Here is a 19,131-nt window from a genome sequence, read left to right on the forward strand (position 1 = left end):
TTTTCATAATGCCCACGAAAGGTTAAGCTGTCATTTAAAATTCTCCCAAGAAATCGAAGAGATTTTACCTGATTAACTTGGGTACCTTTGATAAGAAGTCTGATTTCACGTTTAGAACCTTTGGCAAAATAAATAGTGTTTGTCTTGCTGGGGTTAAAATATAAATTAAGATCAGCGCGTGCATCGAAAAACAAGTTCGCTTTCATCGAGAGGTTATTGACAGCTGCTGGAAAAGATGAGTCCGCAGATACGATTAGAAAATCGTCTGCATATTGAAAAATGTGAGTTTTGTCATCTTGAAGATCATGCAAAGAAGCTGCGTATAAATTGAAGAGTATGGGGCTTAAACAACTGCCTTGTGGGATACTACCGCATATTTCAACTTTTTCGGTACCCATCACCAACACACGCTTGGATAAAAAATTAAGTATCCACAGCGCATTTGAAGAGGAATCGAAAAGTTTAGGAGAATTCTACCGAGCTTAATCAAGTTGACACAGTCATAGGCTTTGCTGATGTCCAGGGAGAGCATGACAACCTTTTTCCCTGCTTTTTTTAAGCTGGCTATGAGAAAACACAATTCATTAACGCACATATTCGTAGATTTGCGTTTTTGATAGGCGTAAGACCGAGCTGGAATAATGTTCTTAGTTTTCAGGAAAGCAGTTAGTCTCTCCTTAACCATGAGGTTAATGGTCTTTATGAATACGGATATTAGTGAAATTGGTCTGAAGCTACTTAAATCATTTAAGTCTTTACCTGGTTTGGGAATGGGAACTATTTTGATGCAACGCAAATCAGAGGGTATAAAGTTGGTGGACCAGCAGTTGTTAATTGCATGCAAAAGCATGCTAAAGCTTCCTCCAGACAGTGCTGTGAGCATGTCATACTTGACTCCATCACGACCTGCAGCAGTAGCTCTCTTTGTGGAATGTAAAACATACATTAGCTCATGCAATGAAAAGGGTGTGTTACTGATACTGCTAAAAGAAATTGAAGGCATTGTAATAGGATTAACAATTGGAATGTAGCTCTTGAGCATATCTAAGTATTTTTTATTATCACGGCCATTCCATACAACACAACCGCTTAATTTTCGACTAGAATGTCGATGACCGTTGATATAGTTCCAGAAAGAACATGGGTTGCCGTTACCACATAAATCTTTAATCGCGATAGCTCTACGTGTTCTTTTCGCCTTTCTAACTGCAGACCTCCATTCTTTCAGTGTTTTCATATATTCAATGTAGTTGGCTGGATTGGCATATTTACTCATTTTTTTTCTTGCAGCTTGGTATTTGCGGAAAAGTGTTGACAGTGAAGGATTCCACCAAGGTTTAGGTGAGAAGGACTCAATGTCAGGGAAGTTGGTTCTGGCAGACATGATCACAGACTGAAAGGCACTTTGAATTGATGATAAATCAGAAGGAAGATCAACTTTAGACAGACGGTCCATAAGGAAGTTGCGTGAAATGAAACTTTCTATTTTCTTGACGGAATTGTTACAATTGTGGAATATAATGGGGGAGTGCTGACTTTTGCCAATGGAAACATTGGACGTGGTCCAGTTGAAAGATAAAATAGTTGAGTTCGAGAAAGTTAGATCCAAGACACTGCTCGCCGTGCGACCGCTCCGATTACAGTGAAAGGTAGTATTGCCATTATTTAAGACACTGAAACTGCTGGAATTGATGGCATTTAGAAAGATTTTGCCTTTGTTAGTAGAGACTTGATCGCCATACAGGCGGTGTCTTCCATTGAAATCTCCAGCTAGAATCACGTTTTGTTCACCGTCAAGAAAGTCGCATAATCTCTGAATCTCATCACGAAAGGTTTGCACATCAAGACTGGGTGGAAAGTAGCATGAGGCTATGAAAAGATTCGGTTTCAGGTTGATGGTTTTGATGATGATGATGTCAACGGCAGAGTTATAGGGAATACGTCTGAAATTGACACCTTTCTTAAGTAATATACTAACACCACCATAGCCATCATTTCGGCATTTGGTGGCTGAGGCATAATTCGAAACTTTAACTTCGAAACAATTAAGATACAAAAATCACTTAAGATACAAAAATCGATCTTGTTTGAGTTTAAGTAAAAATCTAGAAAAAATATGTTACGTTGGACACTTTGAATATTATATTGTAAAAAGGATATCATGTTGAAACTTGAGAAAGAACCTGAAAGAACAAGAAATAGCACAGACAGACATTTTTTCTTCAAATTCTTTAATAAGATTATGAGGGACCATCGAACGGATACTTTCTTGAATCGCGTGAATTAATCTTTCAAGTTCTGAAGACCGCAAATAGTTGTTTGAAATTTTCGGTCCAAGAAGGCTTGTTCCAGACGACTTGGGGGGTGTATTGGGAGAAGGCTTGGTGGGTGAATTGATAAGAGATTTGGAGGGAACCAATTTCCTTTTGACGACAGCATTGTATTTATTTTTGGTTAAGATTTTGTTGGCATTTTGATTATCATCCTTGGTCGAACTTGCAGACGTGTTCCCCAGTGGAGGGAAATTTCCGTCATAAGTGTTGTCATCGAGACATTCGAAATAATTTTCGGAAAAATTCTCTTTGACCTCTTTATACGAAAGATTTTTAATCGCCATTATCCTGTTGATGTTTAATTCAATTCCCCTATTAGGGCAGCACTTATTGAGAGCGTTGTGCTCACCTGAGCCACAGGACAAGCACTTCATCGCCTCACAATTTACACACTTCGGAGACTTTCCACAGTTAAGGCACCTGCTCTCTTTGACTTTGCAGAATTTAGATACGTGACCGTATCTGCTACACTTAAAGCACTGCTTTAAAGTGGGTACAAAGTATTCGACCGGCAGATTACACTAGTTAAATTTTATTGGCTTAGGGAGGGCTCTCCCTTTGAAGCCAACTTTGATGCTGGTTGTGGGAATCCACTCATCTTTGTTATTGGGCTTTCTTCTTTGGAAACGGACAGCGGACTTAATCGGAATATCGGATACGGCGTTTTTAATTATATCATCGACACTATATGTGCATGGGATGTTTCGAATAACTCCAAATCTCTCAGTGAACGACCTCAGTATGTACGCTTTTAAATTCTTTTTATTAAATTCATTATTCATAACAAAATTGTTGGCATTGGCAGCGGAGCTGAAAAGAAGTTTGGCTCTACCCCTGCTGACACCTTTTAATTTTTTTAAGCCGTACATACCGAAATCCTTCAAGTAATCATAGAAATAGAGATTGGAGTTAATATTGATGCGATTTTCTTCTGCGTCCGCGCACGTTTCGACAAAAACGACAAAATTGCAGTTTGAAAGGCAATCGTACAAATTAATCTCGAGATTTGGGGCGGCTGTGGCACCCAAATCAGAGGGCTCGTCGGTAGCCTGTTTACTAAGCGGAATTAAAACGTTTGCGTTAGCCTCTCCGTTATCAGATAAAAGAATATTGTTCTCACCCATTTTCAATCTCTTGGTGTGTCCAGTGGCGTTCATGTAAAAATTTTCAAAACAGTCTCTATTTGTAGTTATAGGATCAGACCCAGTCTCCATAGGGAGACGGGCTGATGTTGTTTTGGTTGTTATCACAGGGAACACAAAAAGAAAAAATCACAAAGAAAAAACAAAAAATAATAATTGAATATATGTATTGCTTCTTAATTTTTCTCGCACGAGAGATTCCTCCTCCTTCCCTCCTTTTCCTTCTTTAAAATTGTTTTCTTTGGTTATTTTATTACTTTATTAAACCTCTTTTCCTTTTTTCAAATATTTAAAATCTTTTTTTTTTTTTTTTTCACCAACACCGTTAACACAAAAATTATCCAGCTGCCGTTTGCGGAGATGACGTGTTGTGTCGAGTGTGAATGAAATGCGAATGCTCACGAATTATTTACATCACTTCTTCCTTATCTTATATGTTTTTACTTTTTTTTGTTACTTTCAATTGCTTTTCCAAGGGAGCATCGTGGTGCTTAGTACATTCAATGCATATATACTACGTATATATGTTTATTAATAGCGTTTATTAGTTTTATTATTGACAGTCTTTTAGATTTAACGCAATTTTTTGCATACGTATATATTTATGTAACTTAATTTTATAACTTAATTAATTGAACATTTTTCGCATTTGTACTGATTTCATTTATTCGTAATAATCAAGAATAGAAGAATTATTATCGACTGTTGATCGCATTGCTGCCTTTTTCGATCTCCTTTTATTTTTTTTAAAACCAGCGCAAAACTCGCCCAAAACTATCCTCATGCTATGCAGACGGACTTCGGACTTTGTTCGCTTTTCGTAATTCTCTCTCTCTCCTACATAACGCTATTGTCCGAGCTGAGAATTATGAAAAGAAACTTTAATTAACGCAGCTCCGTTATTATGGATACGCTACTCTTTTCGAATAGAGCATGTACAAAGCCGACAGACGGAACCCCTTCTATCCTATGTACGCGGACGTTACGAATTTTAAAATCCTTTTTCTTCTTGCTTTTATTTGTAGAGAAGCTATTGTAAGTGCTATTGTGTAAGGCTACCAAAATAAGCAAATATTTATATGTACCTGTAGAAATAAGCTTGGAAAAACGAAGGTAGAGATGATAACTTCAAATTTTGCGCCTTTTGAGTTAGTTTAGCTACTTAAGTAAATTGCATATTTGCTAGATAAAAATATGATGCACTCAAATGAATTTTTAGATTTTTATTCATTATTTTAGGTTTAATAATATGAAACATGAGCACTCAACTCCTGAAATAAGCCTTTCAATAAGGTAATCCAAAGTTCACCTGGGTTCATCGTTATTTATATAAATGATGTTATTGAGGTAGAGAAAGTAAGTTTATTTATAAGCTGCTAACAAACCTCATTGGCCAACTTTTTTAACAATACAACTTCATTTTCACCGTGCTGAAAAGATTGGTAATTGGTATTAGTTTACCAAAATTGAAATGATTTTTCTTTAATTAACCCATAAACGTAGAATATTATGTTTACATCTGTAAATAAAATAATGCCAAAGGGCAACAACATGCATGCAACAACAAAACTAACCATATTAAGATATGATCAATTGTGTGTTCTTTGAAAAACTTGATATCAACTCTCCGGTATGGACGGCTACCGCAGAGTACATGTATCGACAAAATGCGTCTCAATAAAACTTATCAACAGGAAAGGAAATACGGGCGAAAAATGCTCCAGCTTTTTATATAAATCATTTATATTTTCTGCATGAATGTTGACTGAAATGAAATCAAAGCTCTACGAGTGGAATTATGATTGATTGAAATCTATTCACAGATAAAACTGCTGTAAGCATTCTAATGAAAGAATTTGAGGATGCAGTTTTCAACCAACTTCAGCGTATAACCCAACTTCAAGAGAAAGTTGGAGAAAGATTTCAAAAGCGATAAGCATAAAGTTAAAAGAGAAGAATTCATAAAATTCATTCAATAAAATCAAAAAAATCAACGCAAAGAATCAATACACAATAAAAACTCATCTCTGGGTATGTTGGTCCTACCGCTAACAAGCCTAATCCGTTCATCTAACTAAACCAAAAAAAATGAAAGATTCGGAAACAAATGAAATTTCTTTATCGCTTCGAATGACTCCACCGATAGAAGTGTTAAGGCTTGCGTTTAGAAGAAATTTATAAATTATGAGCGTTCACAAATCCCATAGGAACAAACTCAAGTTTGTATTTTCTAAGTGCCAAGATTTAAATTGAAGTATCATTAATAAAAGCAAACAAGAAAGATAATCATATTAGTTAGTATATAAAATATTTACGTCATTTAAGAAGTTCCTTTGTTAATTAAAATAAATCAAATCTAAAAATTAAAGAACGACTCATCTGATATTAATATATTACTCATATTTTAAAAATATATGTATATATATATATTTATATTACGCTAAAATCAGGAGCTTTTTCATATCACTAAACAATATTATTATTTATATTACTAAACAATATTATTTAAAAAAAAAGGAACAAAAGGAGATAGAAAACTGTTTATGTTTTAAAGAAATAAACTATTATTATTATTATAAATTTGGCCAGAGAATAAATTCTACGACTAAAGTCTTAAACGACTAGTATCTAAGCCTTTCGGCTTTATTAAAAACTCTACCGCACTTGAGATTTGAACCCACGACCATTGAGTTGCTAGTCGAGATTCTTGCCTACTCGGCCACTCAGGCGAATAAAAAAAAAAAAAACTAAAAATAGATCGAATTAAATCGAGTGGATTCATTCATATTCACCACTTGCTTGTTTTTATTCATTTTTTGCATAAACATTTTTCAATACACAAAACAATAAACTGGAGGGTAACCTTGTAAGCAGGCGATGATTACCTTGACAATTGATTACCGCCAAGAGATTAATCAGATACCATCGTCGCCAACTTTTCAATACTCCGCATTAAATTTACCATTATATTGCATCAATAACTATGATAAATGTAAAAAAAGAGCGGCAAATTGGTGTTTGTTTGCTTGGTATAAACAATCTATATATGGTAACAACGACAAGCATGCAAAATGAAATGAATAGAAAATTATGTAGACTTTGACAATTGAAATGAGTAATTCAATGTTTCAATGTTTATATTTTTAGGCTGTTTTTTATATATTCTTTTTACAGATTTTCCACCAAAATTCATAGTAACAATTCCTTTATAATAAATTGTTAGTGGTTAATTCATATAAATGATGCCTTCTTCTTCATTATATTAAATTTTCTCTTCCAAATCCCTTTTTCTTTTATGCTCTATTATGAACAAATAAAAAGAAAATCCAGTGAATAAAAAGTTTTACTTTCAGTATTTATTTAATGTTTACGTACATATTTGTGGGATTTACAAATTATTTATACTTTTAAGATTGTTATGTTTATAAATTTCGTGCCAGCAATTCTCTAACTTGTTCACGCAACTTAATTGTACACAAACGTCAACGCCATCATCTTCATAGGTCGCTTGGAGAATTCAAATGATATTTTCCCACTTTTTAGTGGACACAAATGTTATGCAGCACCGCACAAACGTTCGCGATTCTTCCCAGCCTCTTTGAGCTATAACAGTCCTTTCGCTCTTTATATAGAATATACCAGAGATCTAGAGAAATGTTCAAAAATTGTGTTTAGATTTTAGAAAAACTAAATATTGTAATACAAGCTTTAATATACACCAATGTATCTTCCTGCCTTGTAATAGATATGGTTTTTTTTTTTTTTTAAGGATCGGCCGAACTTCGGTAAGGTGTCATCAGCTGTACATCTAGAGAGTATCCACTATTATCTAAAAAAAAGAAAGAAAAACTTAATTTCTTAACGCAACCAAACAATGTTATCATGCCCAGTCCAATAGTTTTCTAGATAAACTCTTTCACCGGCATACCTCTACACATGTGAATCATGGTAAGATTCGGGAAATTTGAAACTGACTGCGCAAATCTAGAAGAAAATGTCCATATTTATGTAAATAAATAGAAGACGCTAATACGCAAATATTCAAATTACTTACTACCATTCCGTTTAGGCTTTCCTTTTCGATTTATGAAAATTACTTCATTTTCCGCTGGCTTTAAAAGCATATATACGTTCCGTCAACACATCCAATTACTGTAATAAATAATAAAAATATTGTAATGGTTATAACTGTAAAACAAAAACTTCAATTATTTACTGATCCTGCTAAAAGCAGACGTTCGTATCCGCGTTTACGGTCCATCGGATTCCCTACACAAAAAATTTTGTTTCCAATTCCTGTCATACCTCTGATGCAAGAGTGTATAGCTTTGGGCATCACTTACGATACAGTCGCTGCAAGCCAGCCATTGATAACCTTGTGAAGCCAACAACTCTAAAGCCATGGCTAAGCGCAGCATCGCCGTTATATATGCACGCCTATACAAATTTTTCCCATGACAGAATGAAAACCCGCTTTGAAAACTCGGAACTTCGGTCTAATTCTACATACAACGATATCACATACATATATATGTCGTTTGCAAATATTAGAAACAATGTTCTGATTCGTTTTGAGATGCTAGATCAGAAGCATACTGCAAAACTTTTCACGTCCGTCTCATGTCGACCCTTTCTTGTGCGCCGCAGTTGTTATTGCTTTCCTCTTCAATGAACGAGCATAAAAGGAATTTATGATACATTCGTCAACATTGCTTAATTTAGCTCCACATTTAAATAAAAAAACTGTTCTCTTTCTAAATTTTTTTTTTTCTTCACAATTCACGAATGTAATTTCGGACACACTTCATTTTTTTTTTTTTAATTTTTTAAAATTTTTATATTAATAATTCATTTTCTAACAGCTGTTTATATTAAATGCAACTCTAAAACAGAGATTTGCGATGAGTTTACCTGATTTATATTCAATACTAATTCAAATTTGTACCCAGCGACAGAAATTTGACTGTCGTCGGATTTAACTGAGAGAGTGCATCGCGCGATAATCGCCAGCAAATTTGCTAACATGATTAGATTCTCTTGGCGATCATCGCCTATTTACATGATTACCCTGTAGATGAAATCGTTTAAATCGAAAACTAATTGGAATCGAAACTAAAATAAGTACATATCAATCTCCGCAAGAGTCAAAATAAAAAGTATTGGGAAAAACTTCCAGAATGGAACGTCTACGTAAATAAAAAGTTGCATTATATGAAATAGACAATTTATAAAAACGTCTAATTCAAAGTGCTTAAGATTTCGTTCGGGATGTTATAAAAATCATTTTAGAAGAATTAGAACAGTAATTATCTATGAAACTGACGTATCAGCAATTTTCCTCCTCCACTATTAGTTTCAAATTAACAGACTCACCTTGTCGTCTTCTACTCTCCGAGTTCTTTTATTTATTTATTACCCATATCGCTGGCAATGTTAAAAAAAAATAGTGAAATAAAAAACTTAATCACTTGTAACTTTGTATGGGCATGGTCGATTTTTTCACTTTTGCACATAAATAGTAAAGATTTTCATAAAGCAGATGTGAAAAATTTCAGTCTTGTATCTTTTATAATTTATGAGTAAAGAGTAATATCCCAACGATTTTTATTTAGAAAAACGGAGATTCGTTCAGTTGACGCTTGACAACGGGCTTGTGCTCTGACCAATTTGGCTAAATTTCGATACCAATGTCTGGGGAAAACTTTCTACGTTTGTAGTCGATAACTTCATTTTTGTGACCAGTAAAGTGTCAACAACACAGACCAAACGGGCACACAGCAGACGTACATGGCTTAATCAATTCGGGATTTCATTCTAATCAAGAATATATATATATATTATAGACTCTGTCGCTTTCTTTCTTTCAAACTTCCTTTTGTTTGTTGCAAATATTGGGACAAATCCTTCAGTGGTGGGTATAAAAAATTTCAACCAATAACGGAATTTTTGTGGAGTTCTTTGTGTTTAACATATAAACCAGATTTTTCCGGTTGTGTGACCTGCTATTACTTGAATTCTAATCAAAATAGACGTATTATTTCCTTAGAGAGCAAATTCGTAAAATGACTTCCATCACAATTCTAAGACAAGTCATCTGGGAATTTTTAATGTATGAAATAAAAGAATAATGGAGAAGTATGAAAGTTGATTTCTTTTTTAAGAATTTGGAAATTTTGCATGTTGCTAAGCTATTAAAATTTGTATTCCGTCAAGCAAATGACTTAAGCATTAAAATTGCAAATGCATATAACCATACAAATTCATAACTTGACATCACAACAGTTTAACATTCGATTTCCAGATAACGCATAGCCCATTTATAAGAATATAAGTCGTAATATCTGGGATATTGCCTATTGAGGTTTTTAGAATAGTACAGATTTTATGTAATAGTAGTTCACTATATGTAAAAAATGAGTCGAATAATAGAATTAAAGAGAAAATGTTAATATGTATGATCTAAATTTGAATGAAAGAAAATAATGTTAATTTGAAAACTATATTTTCATCGGAATAGCTAAAATTTTTAATATGTTCCTCAATTTTTCTCAATGTTCTTCAACGAGAAAATCGGTCGATATCTTAGCGCATGTTTTTTATGATATCCATAACATAAAAAAACATCTCTGATCAGTGTGTATTGCCTTACACATTGTATGTCCCACGTGCTTCTACATAAATTCACTTCGAAGCATTTCTCGGTGAAACATGGCGGCGAACGAACAATTAATTGCTGCGCTAGTGCATGATTATTTAAAAAGAAAAGATAAAACATTGGCGGAAGTTTTCCAACATAAAATGAAAACGGTAAGTGCATAAGGCAGATTGTAACTTTAATTTTCTCACTTACTTTCTTACCGAGCACTTATTATTTGTTAGAATTGTTGAGATTGTACAATTTATTTTTTTTAAAGAAGAAGAATTTTAGTGAAGAAACGCTCGTTTAGAGATTTACAGACATGATACAACATAATTAATAGATCTACACAAGAAGTAATAATTTGCGTATGACAAAATCAATATAACAGCATAAAGTGAAGATAAAGAATAGCGAAAATAATATTGAAGGGTAAATAGTGTCAATATTATTAAGCTTTTCAATTTAACATCGATATGAACACATAATTCGAAAGGTGACGAAAACTACATGTTATAAATTCTTTTCAGGGTGTCGTTAGTAAAGGCTCACCTAAATTAGAGGATATCTTTAAATATTACCAACAGAATAGCGGAACTAAAATACCACCGATTAAACAAACTGATCAAAATTCCAGCGAAAGTGACGATGATTCTCGCGACGAAATCGCAAAGAGCCCCATTTTCCATCCATTTACTAACGGTACAGCGGAAGCTTTATCTAAAACGACAAAATCCAGTTCAGAAGATTCATCAGAGGACAGCGATGATACTGAGATAGAAAAGAAACCACCAGCCAAGTCTACAGGAAAAGGCGTTGCACCGTCTGGAAAGCCGAAATGTACAGAGAGTTTCAAAAAGGACGAAAAATCAGGAACTAAACCTGGAAAACACACAATTCTTCAAACAAAGAAAATGGACTCCTCCGGCGATAGCAGTGACGAGGAACCAATGAGCGCTAAAAATAATTTAATGAAAAAAGATAGCTCTTCGGATGACTCTGACGATAACACCGAGCACAAGAAATCTGAAGGCAAAAAAGTTCATAAAAAAGTTGCAATTATTTCAACAAAAGGAGCAGGTGGCACTAGCAAAAATGACGAACTGCCGACTAAACCAAATGCATTCGTATCCAAGAAAACTGCAGCTCCACAAGTAAAGAAGAATAAATCCTCGAGTGATTCCGATAGTAGTAGTGGAGAGGACAAAGCAACTAATAAAAACTCTGCTAAGACTGCTGTTTCTAAAACAGTTGCTATAAAGAAAAGTAGCTCGTCTAGCGATGACAGTTCAGATGAAGATGAGAATTTTAATGGAACTGTTCGCAAAGGAGCTGCTTCAAATAAATCATTTCCTAAAAATGAGGAAGACAAAAAAATTACGAACAAAAGTTCTACTAAACTGGCTACTACTAAGAAAGTTGTTACAGAAGAAACCAGCTCATCTAGCGATGACAGTTCATATGAAAATGAAAACTTTAAAGGGCCTCTTAGCAAAGTGGTCGCTTCAACTAAATTGATTCCTAGAAAAGAGGAAGAGAAATCAACTACTAAGAAAAATTCTGCTAAAATGGCTACTCCTAAAATAGCTGTTACAAAGCAAGGTACCTCATCTAGCGATGACAGCTCAGATGACATTAAAAACTATAAAAAAGTGCCTATTGGCAAAGTAGCCCCTTCAACTTTATCAACGCCCAAAAAACCTAACACATCTTCAAGCGACGAAAGTTCAGATAAAGAAACGAAACAAGAAAAACCCAAAGCAGTTTCTGTGAAATTAACACCTGCACAACCTACAGTTGAACCGTCAAGCACTGATTCTGATAGTTCGGAAGATAAATGTAAGGATGTTATAAAATCGACGGTTGCCAAGAAAGAGTCTAGCAGTGCTGACAGCTCAAGTGATGAAAAACCTGGACAATTTTTGAAATCGACGGTAAATAAAACCCCCATTATCAAAAAGAAAAAACCTGAGAGCAGCTCCGATGACAGTTCGTCGGACGATGAAACCGCAGCGCCTAAAAAAGCTCCTGTGCCCGTGAATACGGTGGCAAACAAACAATTTCAATTTAGTTCTGACGAGTCCTCTTCAGATGAAGAGTCCACAAAAAAAGCTCTGTCAGCTAAGCTGGCTACTCCAGTTATAAAGAAGTCAACTACGGCCAATGCGGAGGATTCATCAAGCGATTCAGATGATACAACTGCAGCTCCCTCAGCTAAAAAGCGGCAGGTCGTTCCATCGGTAAAACCCCAATCATCTAGTGACAGTGATTCATCAGATAATGAGAAGGAAAAACAAATTGTTGCTTCTAAGCCATCTGCTAATCGTAAGACCACCAGCGAAGATAGCGCTCGTATCGAAGAACATTCACGTTCTGGCCAATGCACGCCATTATCAAAACCGGGACGCAAGCGGAAGCTGGAGCAAGCAAACTGTAATTCTGAGAATAAATACAGTAATTTTGTAAGGAGTAGTGAAAACAAGGTATATTCTTTTTTCTTTCTTTGCCGTTGTATGCTTCAAAAACGTTCTTAACATCCCTACTATTTGTTATCGCAATTGTAATTCTCAACATTATGCGCTGGACATGCCGTACTCAGCTTGTTGTTGTGAGATTTCGAAAGTTTGTTTTATTAGGAGTCCTTGAATGGAAAAAATGGACTAACACTGAAAAGGCTCTTGGTTGATCTCCGTATAAACACATTCATAGTGTATCCGTAGCCATTATAAAAGTGGATATAAACTACCCATTCTACGACATTTCGTATATTAGCTTGCGGTTTTCTTAATGCGAGATTCGGGCTGCTTAGGCCTTTCGCTTGTATAACATATTGCAGAGCATACGAAAATAAGTTGCATGGAGGTCTGTTCAGTGTACTACAATCCAATATAGAAGAGTTTTATGCCCTTTCCGTTAATTACATAGCATATTGATTGGATTCAGTTAGAAATTTTGGAATAACGACCATTTGCTTCATTTTAGTTTATATACTTCCTTTTTTCATTTTCGAAAAAAAAAACATTCAATAGAAAAATGCTTTTTCTTCGACTCCGGCCAGTCGTAAGAATAAAGACAAAAAGGATACCCCAAACTCAAGTGGTAAAAGGAAAGAACCGTTCCGAAGGGTCCGTGAAGAAGATGTTGAAATTGATGAACGAGTTAAAGATATGTCTTTTGAAGCAAAGGTAAGTGCCTCAATAGATAGAAGAGCTGCTGTAAATAAAACACAAAAGTTCTAAGAAAACTGAGAAAAACTAAAAGAACATAAGCAGAAGAAGGAGGCTGCAAATTAGCTAATGGAGTAAAAACTTAATTCGGTGTAAATATTTTGATTTATTTGAGGCACTTTTCTTGCGGCAGTGTTTAAAGTATTTATTACATTTATGCTTCCTTTGAATTTGTCTATAAAATAGAGCTAATTTGTAACATTTCCTTCTTCTTTTGCATGTCAATAATAGGAATCTGAAGAATTTGGTGTTAATAAAACTGGTGGCTTCAAGAAATTTGGAGATCGCAAATCCTTTGGTGGCTTTGAAAGTAATAATAGAGGTAGACGTGGTGGAAGTGGCGGTAGAGGAGGCCGAGGTGGTTTTGCTAATAATCGTGATGATGCCCGTGGAGGTGGCAATAATGATCGCAACGTTCGCGGCGGCCGAGGTCGTGGAGGAGGCGGAGGTGATCGTGGTCGTGGAGGTAGCGGGTCTTATCGTGGACGTGGAGGCGGCGGAAACGCAGGCGCCAATAAATTCCTAAACAAATCTTTTGGGGCGCCAGCATCCCAAAATAAAAAAATTACTTTTGACGACTAGATTTGATTTTACATACATTTTTTTCTCAGCTTCTCTTAGATGTGTTTTTTTTATAAAAGCTTCTTCTATTTCACTTTTGTAATTCTTGGCTCTTTATATGATTTATTTTATTTGAAATGTATAGAAAAATGCTGCAGGTTCTTGGGGTCAAAAGGCCAATAGAGACTTAAAACATACACGCGGCAAACACTTCAAACATGAAAAAACTAAAAAGAAGCGCGGCAGTTATCGTGGCGGACAAATTGACATGTGCGTCAATTCCATAAAATTTGATGACTAATAACGTCAATTTTCTTAACAGTAACAGTAATTTTCTTCTAATTTTCATACAATTGAAAGCTTTTGAAAACGAGCACAGTTTTACCTACGTTGGCTCTTTAGTAAGATCTATATATACTTTTATTGAAATCGACTATGCGTCTTGCATATGCATTGAAAGTTTATAAAATACCCACATCTCGTAAATACATCTCCTCCATATTACAGAATGTATGTGTAAATGTATGCTTAAAGATTTATATGCATGTTAATGACGTGGAAAGGTATTCAAACAAATACATGCATGTGACTTTTTAAACAAATTAAAATTGTTTTACTTTTTGTTTAATTTTGAAGAAAATTTTTTTTTGAAACGCTTTCAAGTTTTTAAAAAGTCTTTCGGGAAGTTCCTTAAAAAGACAGCCAAAATTTTGCGAAATTTCATGTGTTGTTCAGGTTGGCTGGTGATTCTTGTGCTTTATTACGTGTGCGCCGGCTAGTGATTTGAAGGGTATCGTGTGGCATGAAATATCCCTTACGAGAGGGCCTTCACTTTAGATCTATATCTTCATGTTTCTAATAAAACGTTGCGATATTCAGCACAACTCCTGAGCAATTAATCATATTCCTAAAAATGTACAAAAGAAAATCGCCACCAATGTGAAACGACATGATTTTAGCGAACATCCCCTGTATAGCTACCACATATGACGTGAGTATTCAAAATTTTTACAGCTAAGTTAAATTTACTTGGCGATTTTAAGACAAATGGAATTTCTCCCAGAGCTTGGCGTAGATACCCACCTAAATGGCTTTTATATGAAACACTTTTATTTACCCTGTTTTTTTAAATGAAAACCAATCGGCCCGCGGAATTGTGTACACCATCGACTGCTATTTACCCGTGCATTCATTAAATTTTATTATATAAAATCAGTTACATTTTATATTTAGATAACGATATTACGCTCATTAATTTATACATACATACATAATGTAATTAAAAATTATATACAAATGCAAATTTTACACCTAATCATGTTGAACATGGCTGCAAATTTAAATATTTAAAAACAATAGAAACAAAAAAGGGGAGAAGAAGTGTGATTAGGCGCAACTTTTTAAATACCAGCTCGCCAAGTATAACTATACATTTCGCGATGATACACTAATCCTTGTGCGTTATTTTCATGAGAAGGCGTACTTTTCACGACAACCCTTTTACGGATTAGAGTCTAATATATTAATGTAAATGGTCCAAAATATACAAAAAATTAAACTTATTTGTATCAAGAATTACGGCGCAATAATTTGACAGTAACATCCGACATGAGGCGCAATAAAACATTTTTCTACAAAATCCATTAAACGGCCCGGAGTGGAAATTAATATGTGGCATAGACCCTTGACCATATTTTCACTTTGATATTTGGACGAAGTACCCCCGTAAACGATACGTATATTTAAATACGAACCTAAGGCAAATTTACGTGGCTCATTGAATATCTGGATAGCTAATTCGCGTGTAGGCGACACAACCAAAGCGTGTGGCGTACTAATCGATGCTTCAGCATTATCATTCAGCAACAGATTGATATAAGAAAGGCCGCGGTTTTGCCGGATCCAGTCTGCGCAGATAGCCATCAGATCCCACCCACTTCCTACTACTGGTATAGCAGTCTTTTGAATGGGTGTATATTCGTACTCAATAATTTCCGTATACAAATTCCATATAATTGAGAAAACAAAAATTGTTTACAATTGAGAATGTTTGAGTAAATTTCTTTACATGTATTGTGCCGCTTTAGAGAATAAGCGTATACAATTATCAAGAATTTTGCATGTATTGTACGCTTGGCCTTTGGGGGAAATCAGCAAGAAATTCATTTAGCGAAGGTTTCGATCAAAAAAATATTTTTCAACCTGATCTTAGTTGCTGCTGGTGTCGATAAAATCGAATCGAACGATTGAAGAAATCAGACATAAATTCACCATTGTGCAGTCAACTATTTCAACATTTCTATAGCGTTTCGGCTACGAATTTCGATACACGTAGCCAATATTGTTAGTTACTACAGAAGCGGGGGCTATACGATTGAATTTTTCGCTTCATTTTTTCGTGGTCAAGCAGAGATTGTAAACTTATGAACTGCATTTAGAAGGGTCGTCCAAACGAGCTGAGATTATATTTTGCATATGATACTAGAAAGTCGTCGTAAAACCTTGCCAGCTCGTATTCGCTCATACTTGTAAATGCTTGATTGGACATTATAATAAGCGCATTTAAGGAACTTGATATTATAGATAAAATAAAAGGTGCATAGGCATTTTGTTTCTAGAAGCTGGATTTAATATTTTTTTTTCAAGCACCTTGGTCACGCGGTCGCAACGTTAATCAAAGACGTGCGAAAAAGGTGAACATTTTTTAAAGAACGCTTGTTATCCTAGGGTTGTTTTGCAGAGCAGAACTGGCACACATGTACATACTCTAACGCATTATACGGAGCTCCTAGGTACGTCCAAGAGCATTATGATTTTTTATATCATAAAACTAGTTAAATGGCTTTCGCTAATTGGTTAGTGAATGTAATTACATATATAATGTAGGCAAGTAAGAAAGTTATAGCTGGCTTGAGCCGAATCGTAGGTACTCGCTGTTTAAATAAGCACATGAATTCATGATGTACGGCTCGATTTGTGAGTTGTTTATGTATATTGAAGTATTGCTGCTGTTTTTTTTTTTTTTTTTATTTACGTATTTTAGACTAGTATGTTTTTAGTTTCCCAACGGCTATTGTGTTGCAAATCCAACGGCATATCAGAACGAGAAATGGACACATGCACACACGCAGGCACAGTGCACATTTCAGTAAAATTCTGGCCTTATCGTTTAATTTAAAAGTAATTTTCGCCCTCAATTTTTTTTGTAAAGTTTTCTTAGGCCGTAATAAATTTTTTACTTCTTCTATCACATTTAAATAGCTCTCATAAATAAAGCAAAAAATTTTATTTGACGATGCCAGAGCATGGTTAAGAGAATAATCAAAAAAAAAAAAAAATCTCATGAAATTAGCATTTGCTTTTTTCTGGTGGACCCCTAAAGATGGTTCTCTAAAAAAAGGTCGATACGATTTAGGGCTTGCAGCCCTATCTGTGTACTTATTCTCATTTTTTTCATGGCCTTTACGGAGAAGTGAGGATTTTTCACCCAAGCTCGGATAGATTTAGTTTTACCGTCTTTCAACAATGAAATTTTGTTATTGAGTATTTCATGTCTTTGTAGAATCACCACTTAACGATGACGTACGTTGCAGTTAAAGATGCTAAGTTTGCAAAAATTGAGGTAAAAATCTGAAACTTCGAATATGCAAGTTTAATTTTATTTGCAATAAGTAAAATTTGAAAATCGGTTAAGGTGTGAGAAAACAATTCCTTAAATGAAATGGGACTAAAATGCTTTGTCAATGGCGAAAGTGTTTTCTAAGTTCCATGCAAAAATAGGATTGACTGATTTCTGGCTTCAATTCGTAACGGAGTTTTCGCGAATTTCCGAAAACTAGCCAAGTCCTTCTTGAGTATGAACAATGTATTCAAATGTTCTTCTTTTTCACCTTGTCCGCACATTCCTTGCTAACAAGGTCAATGCTGTTAATTTTAAAGTTCCGCAAACGGTATTTACATATCGGAATCAAATCAGCATAATTTACAGAGAATTCATTTTCTTCGAATTCAGCGAGAAAAGTTATGTACAGGCGTAATATTCGACTTTTTATTTTTATTTCCGCGTCTTTTGGTCAGGGTCTTTTTAGGTTAAAGGCAAGCCAAGATTCGAACTTTTCCGTCAGGTCTTGAATTGTTTGCGTATCCGTGTGATTGTAAAGAGTTGTTGAAAGTTTAAAAATTTCGAGTAATTTACAAGCGCTGTCGAGCCTTTCCTCAGTCGTAGCGTAGTCAGATTAATATTAAGATAAACAAACAACAACAACAACAGCTATTGTAACATAATTGCAAAAGAAAGTAATGTCGTTTTCTTATGAAAACTTGCATATGTGTATGTGTTTTTTTTTTTTAGTAGAGATTCAAATTGTTTTTCATTAGTGGACCAATGTCAACACATGAAGCGTGAAAGAAATTTTTCGCGACATTTTAGGAAAGTATTGGTCGTTATTCGTTAGTTATGTGAAGATTGTTAAAGTTTTTAAAAGCTTAATGCTTAAACCATAACTTCAATTGCGGTCAGCATTTTCAGCGGGGACTGCGATAATGGGAGTTAACGTCGACTTTGGCAGATCAATTCTGTTCCTTAGAAATATTCACAAAAGTTTGAGTTTAGGCGTAATAAACCAACTTGATGTTCACTACGAATTTATCCCTTTTTATCTTGACACAGTAGAAAGTAGGTGCAAGTTTTATCTGACTGTATTCATTCTCCTCATTCAGATAACAAAAAAATTATCTGAATTTGAAATATTTTTATAGCAATTCAAACAGTGTAATATTAAAAAACGGTAAGCAACTGTATCCTTCGCATAGAATTTCGGCATAAAGTGAAAGAGAGCAGACCTTAGGGACTTTATTTTTAAACGTGCATAGATGTGATACGACTAAAAAGAGAAATTGAAAATTGAAGAAAAAAGTAATAAGAAATAAAATAATAACAATAATAATGCCAACAATAATCCAACTTAACGAGACCTTTTTTTTGAACGGCAAGTAAGAGATGAAGAGTATGAAGAAGAAGAAGAAGAAACATCTAAACAAGCTACAATCAAGAGACACAACATAAAACGGTATAAACGCGAAGAGATTGTGTTTTCAAGCGAAGATTTATATATGTATGTATGAATGGGTATACATAAGTACTTACATATGCGTATACACTTAGACGAACCTATACATAAACCAACGTATGTGAGTAAAATGCTTGAGGAATGGTAAGCAAATACGTGGTC

The 19,131-nt window shown here is 34.7% G+C and overlaps 1 protein-coding gene and 1 long non-coding RNA gene across 3 annotated transcripts; one reads left to right on the forward strand and one right to left on the reverse strand.

Annotated features, from left to right (window-relative positions):
* Positions 1-7,379: 7,379 nt before the first annotated feature.
* Positions 7,380-8,212, reverse strand: LOC119637832. Its single transcript, XR_005247343.1, has 3 exons — positions 7,692-8,212; positions 7,530-7,627; positions 7,380-7,459 (listed from the first exon to the last, which is right to left on the reverse strand). It is a non-coding gene; the product is annotated as an uncharacterized LOC119637832 (long non-coding RNA).
* A 1,912-nt stretch (positions 8,213-10,124) lies between these two features.
* Positions 10,125-14,502, forward strand: LOC119637830 (nucleolar protein dao-5). Of its 2 annotated transcripts, XM_038034182.1 has the most exons (4): positions 10,125-10,282; positions 10,643-12,595; positions 13,142-13,297; positions 14,046-14,502. In XM_038034182.1, the coding sequence occupies exons 1-4, from the start codon at positions 10,184-10,186 to the stop codon at positions 14,199-14,201; spliced, it is 2,364 nt and encodes a 787-aa protein (XP_037890110.1). In that variant the 5' UTR covers positions 10,125-10,183; the 3' UTR covers positions 14,202-14,502. The 2 variants fall into 2 exon arrangements, with proteins under 2 accessions (XP_037890110.1, XP_037890108.1); XM_038034180.1 differs by lacking the exons at positions 13,142-13,297; positions 14,046-14,502 and adding an exon at positions 13,571-14,017 and having other exon boundaries at positions 10,129-10,282.
* Positions 14,503-19,131: the final 4,629 nt, after the last annotated feature.

This window comes from Glossina fuscipes, unplaced genomic scaffold, assembly GCF_014805625.2.
Source record: "Glossina fuscipes isolate IAEA_lab_2018 unplaced genomic scaffold, Yale_Gfus_2 61, whole genome shotgun sequence".
In the NCBI taxonomy this organism is placed as follows: Eukaryota; Metazoa; Arthropoda; class Insecta; order Diptera; family Glossinidae; genus Glossina; species Glossina fuscipes.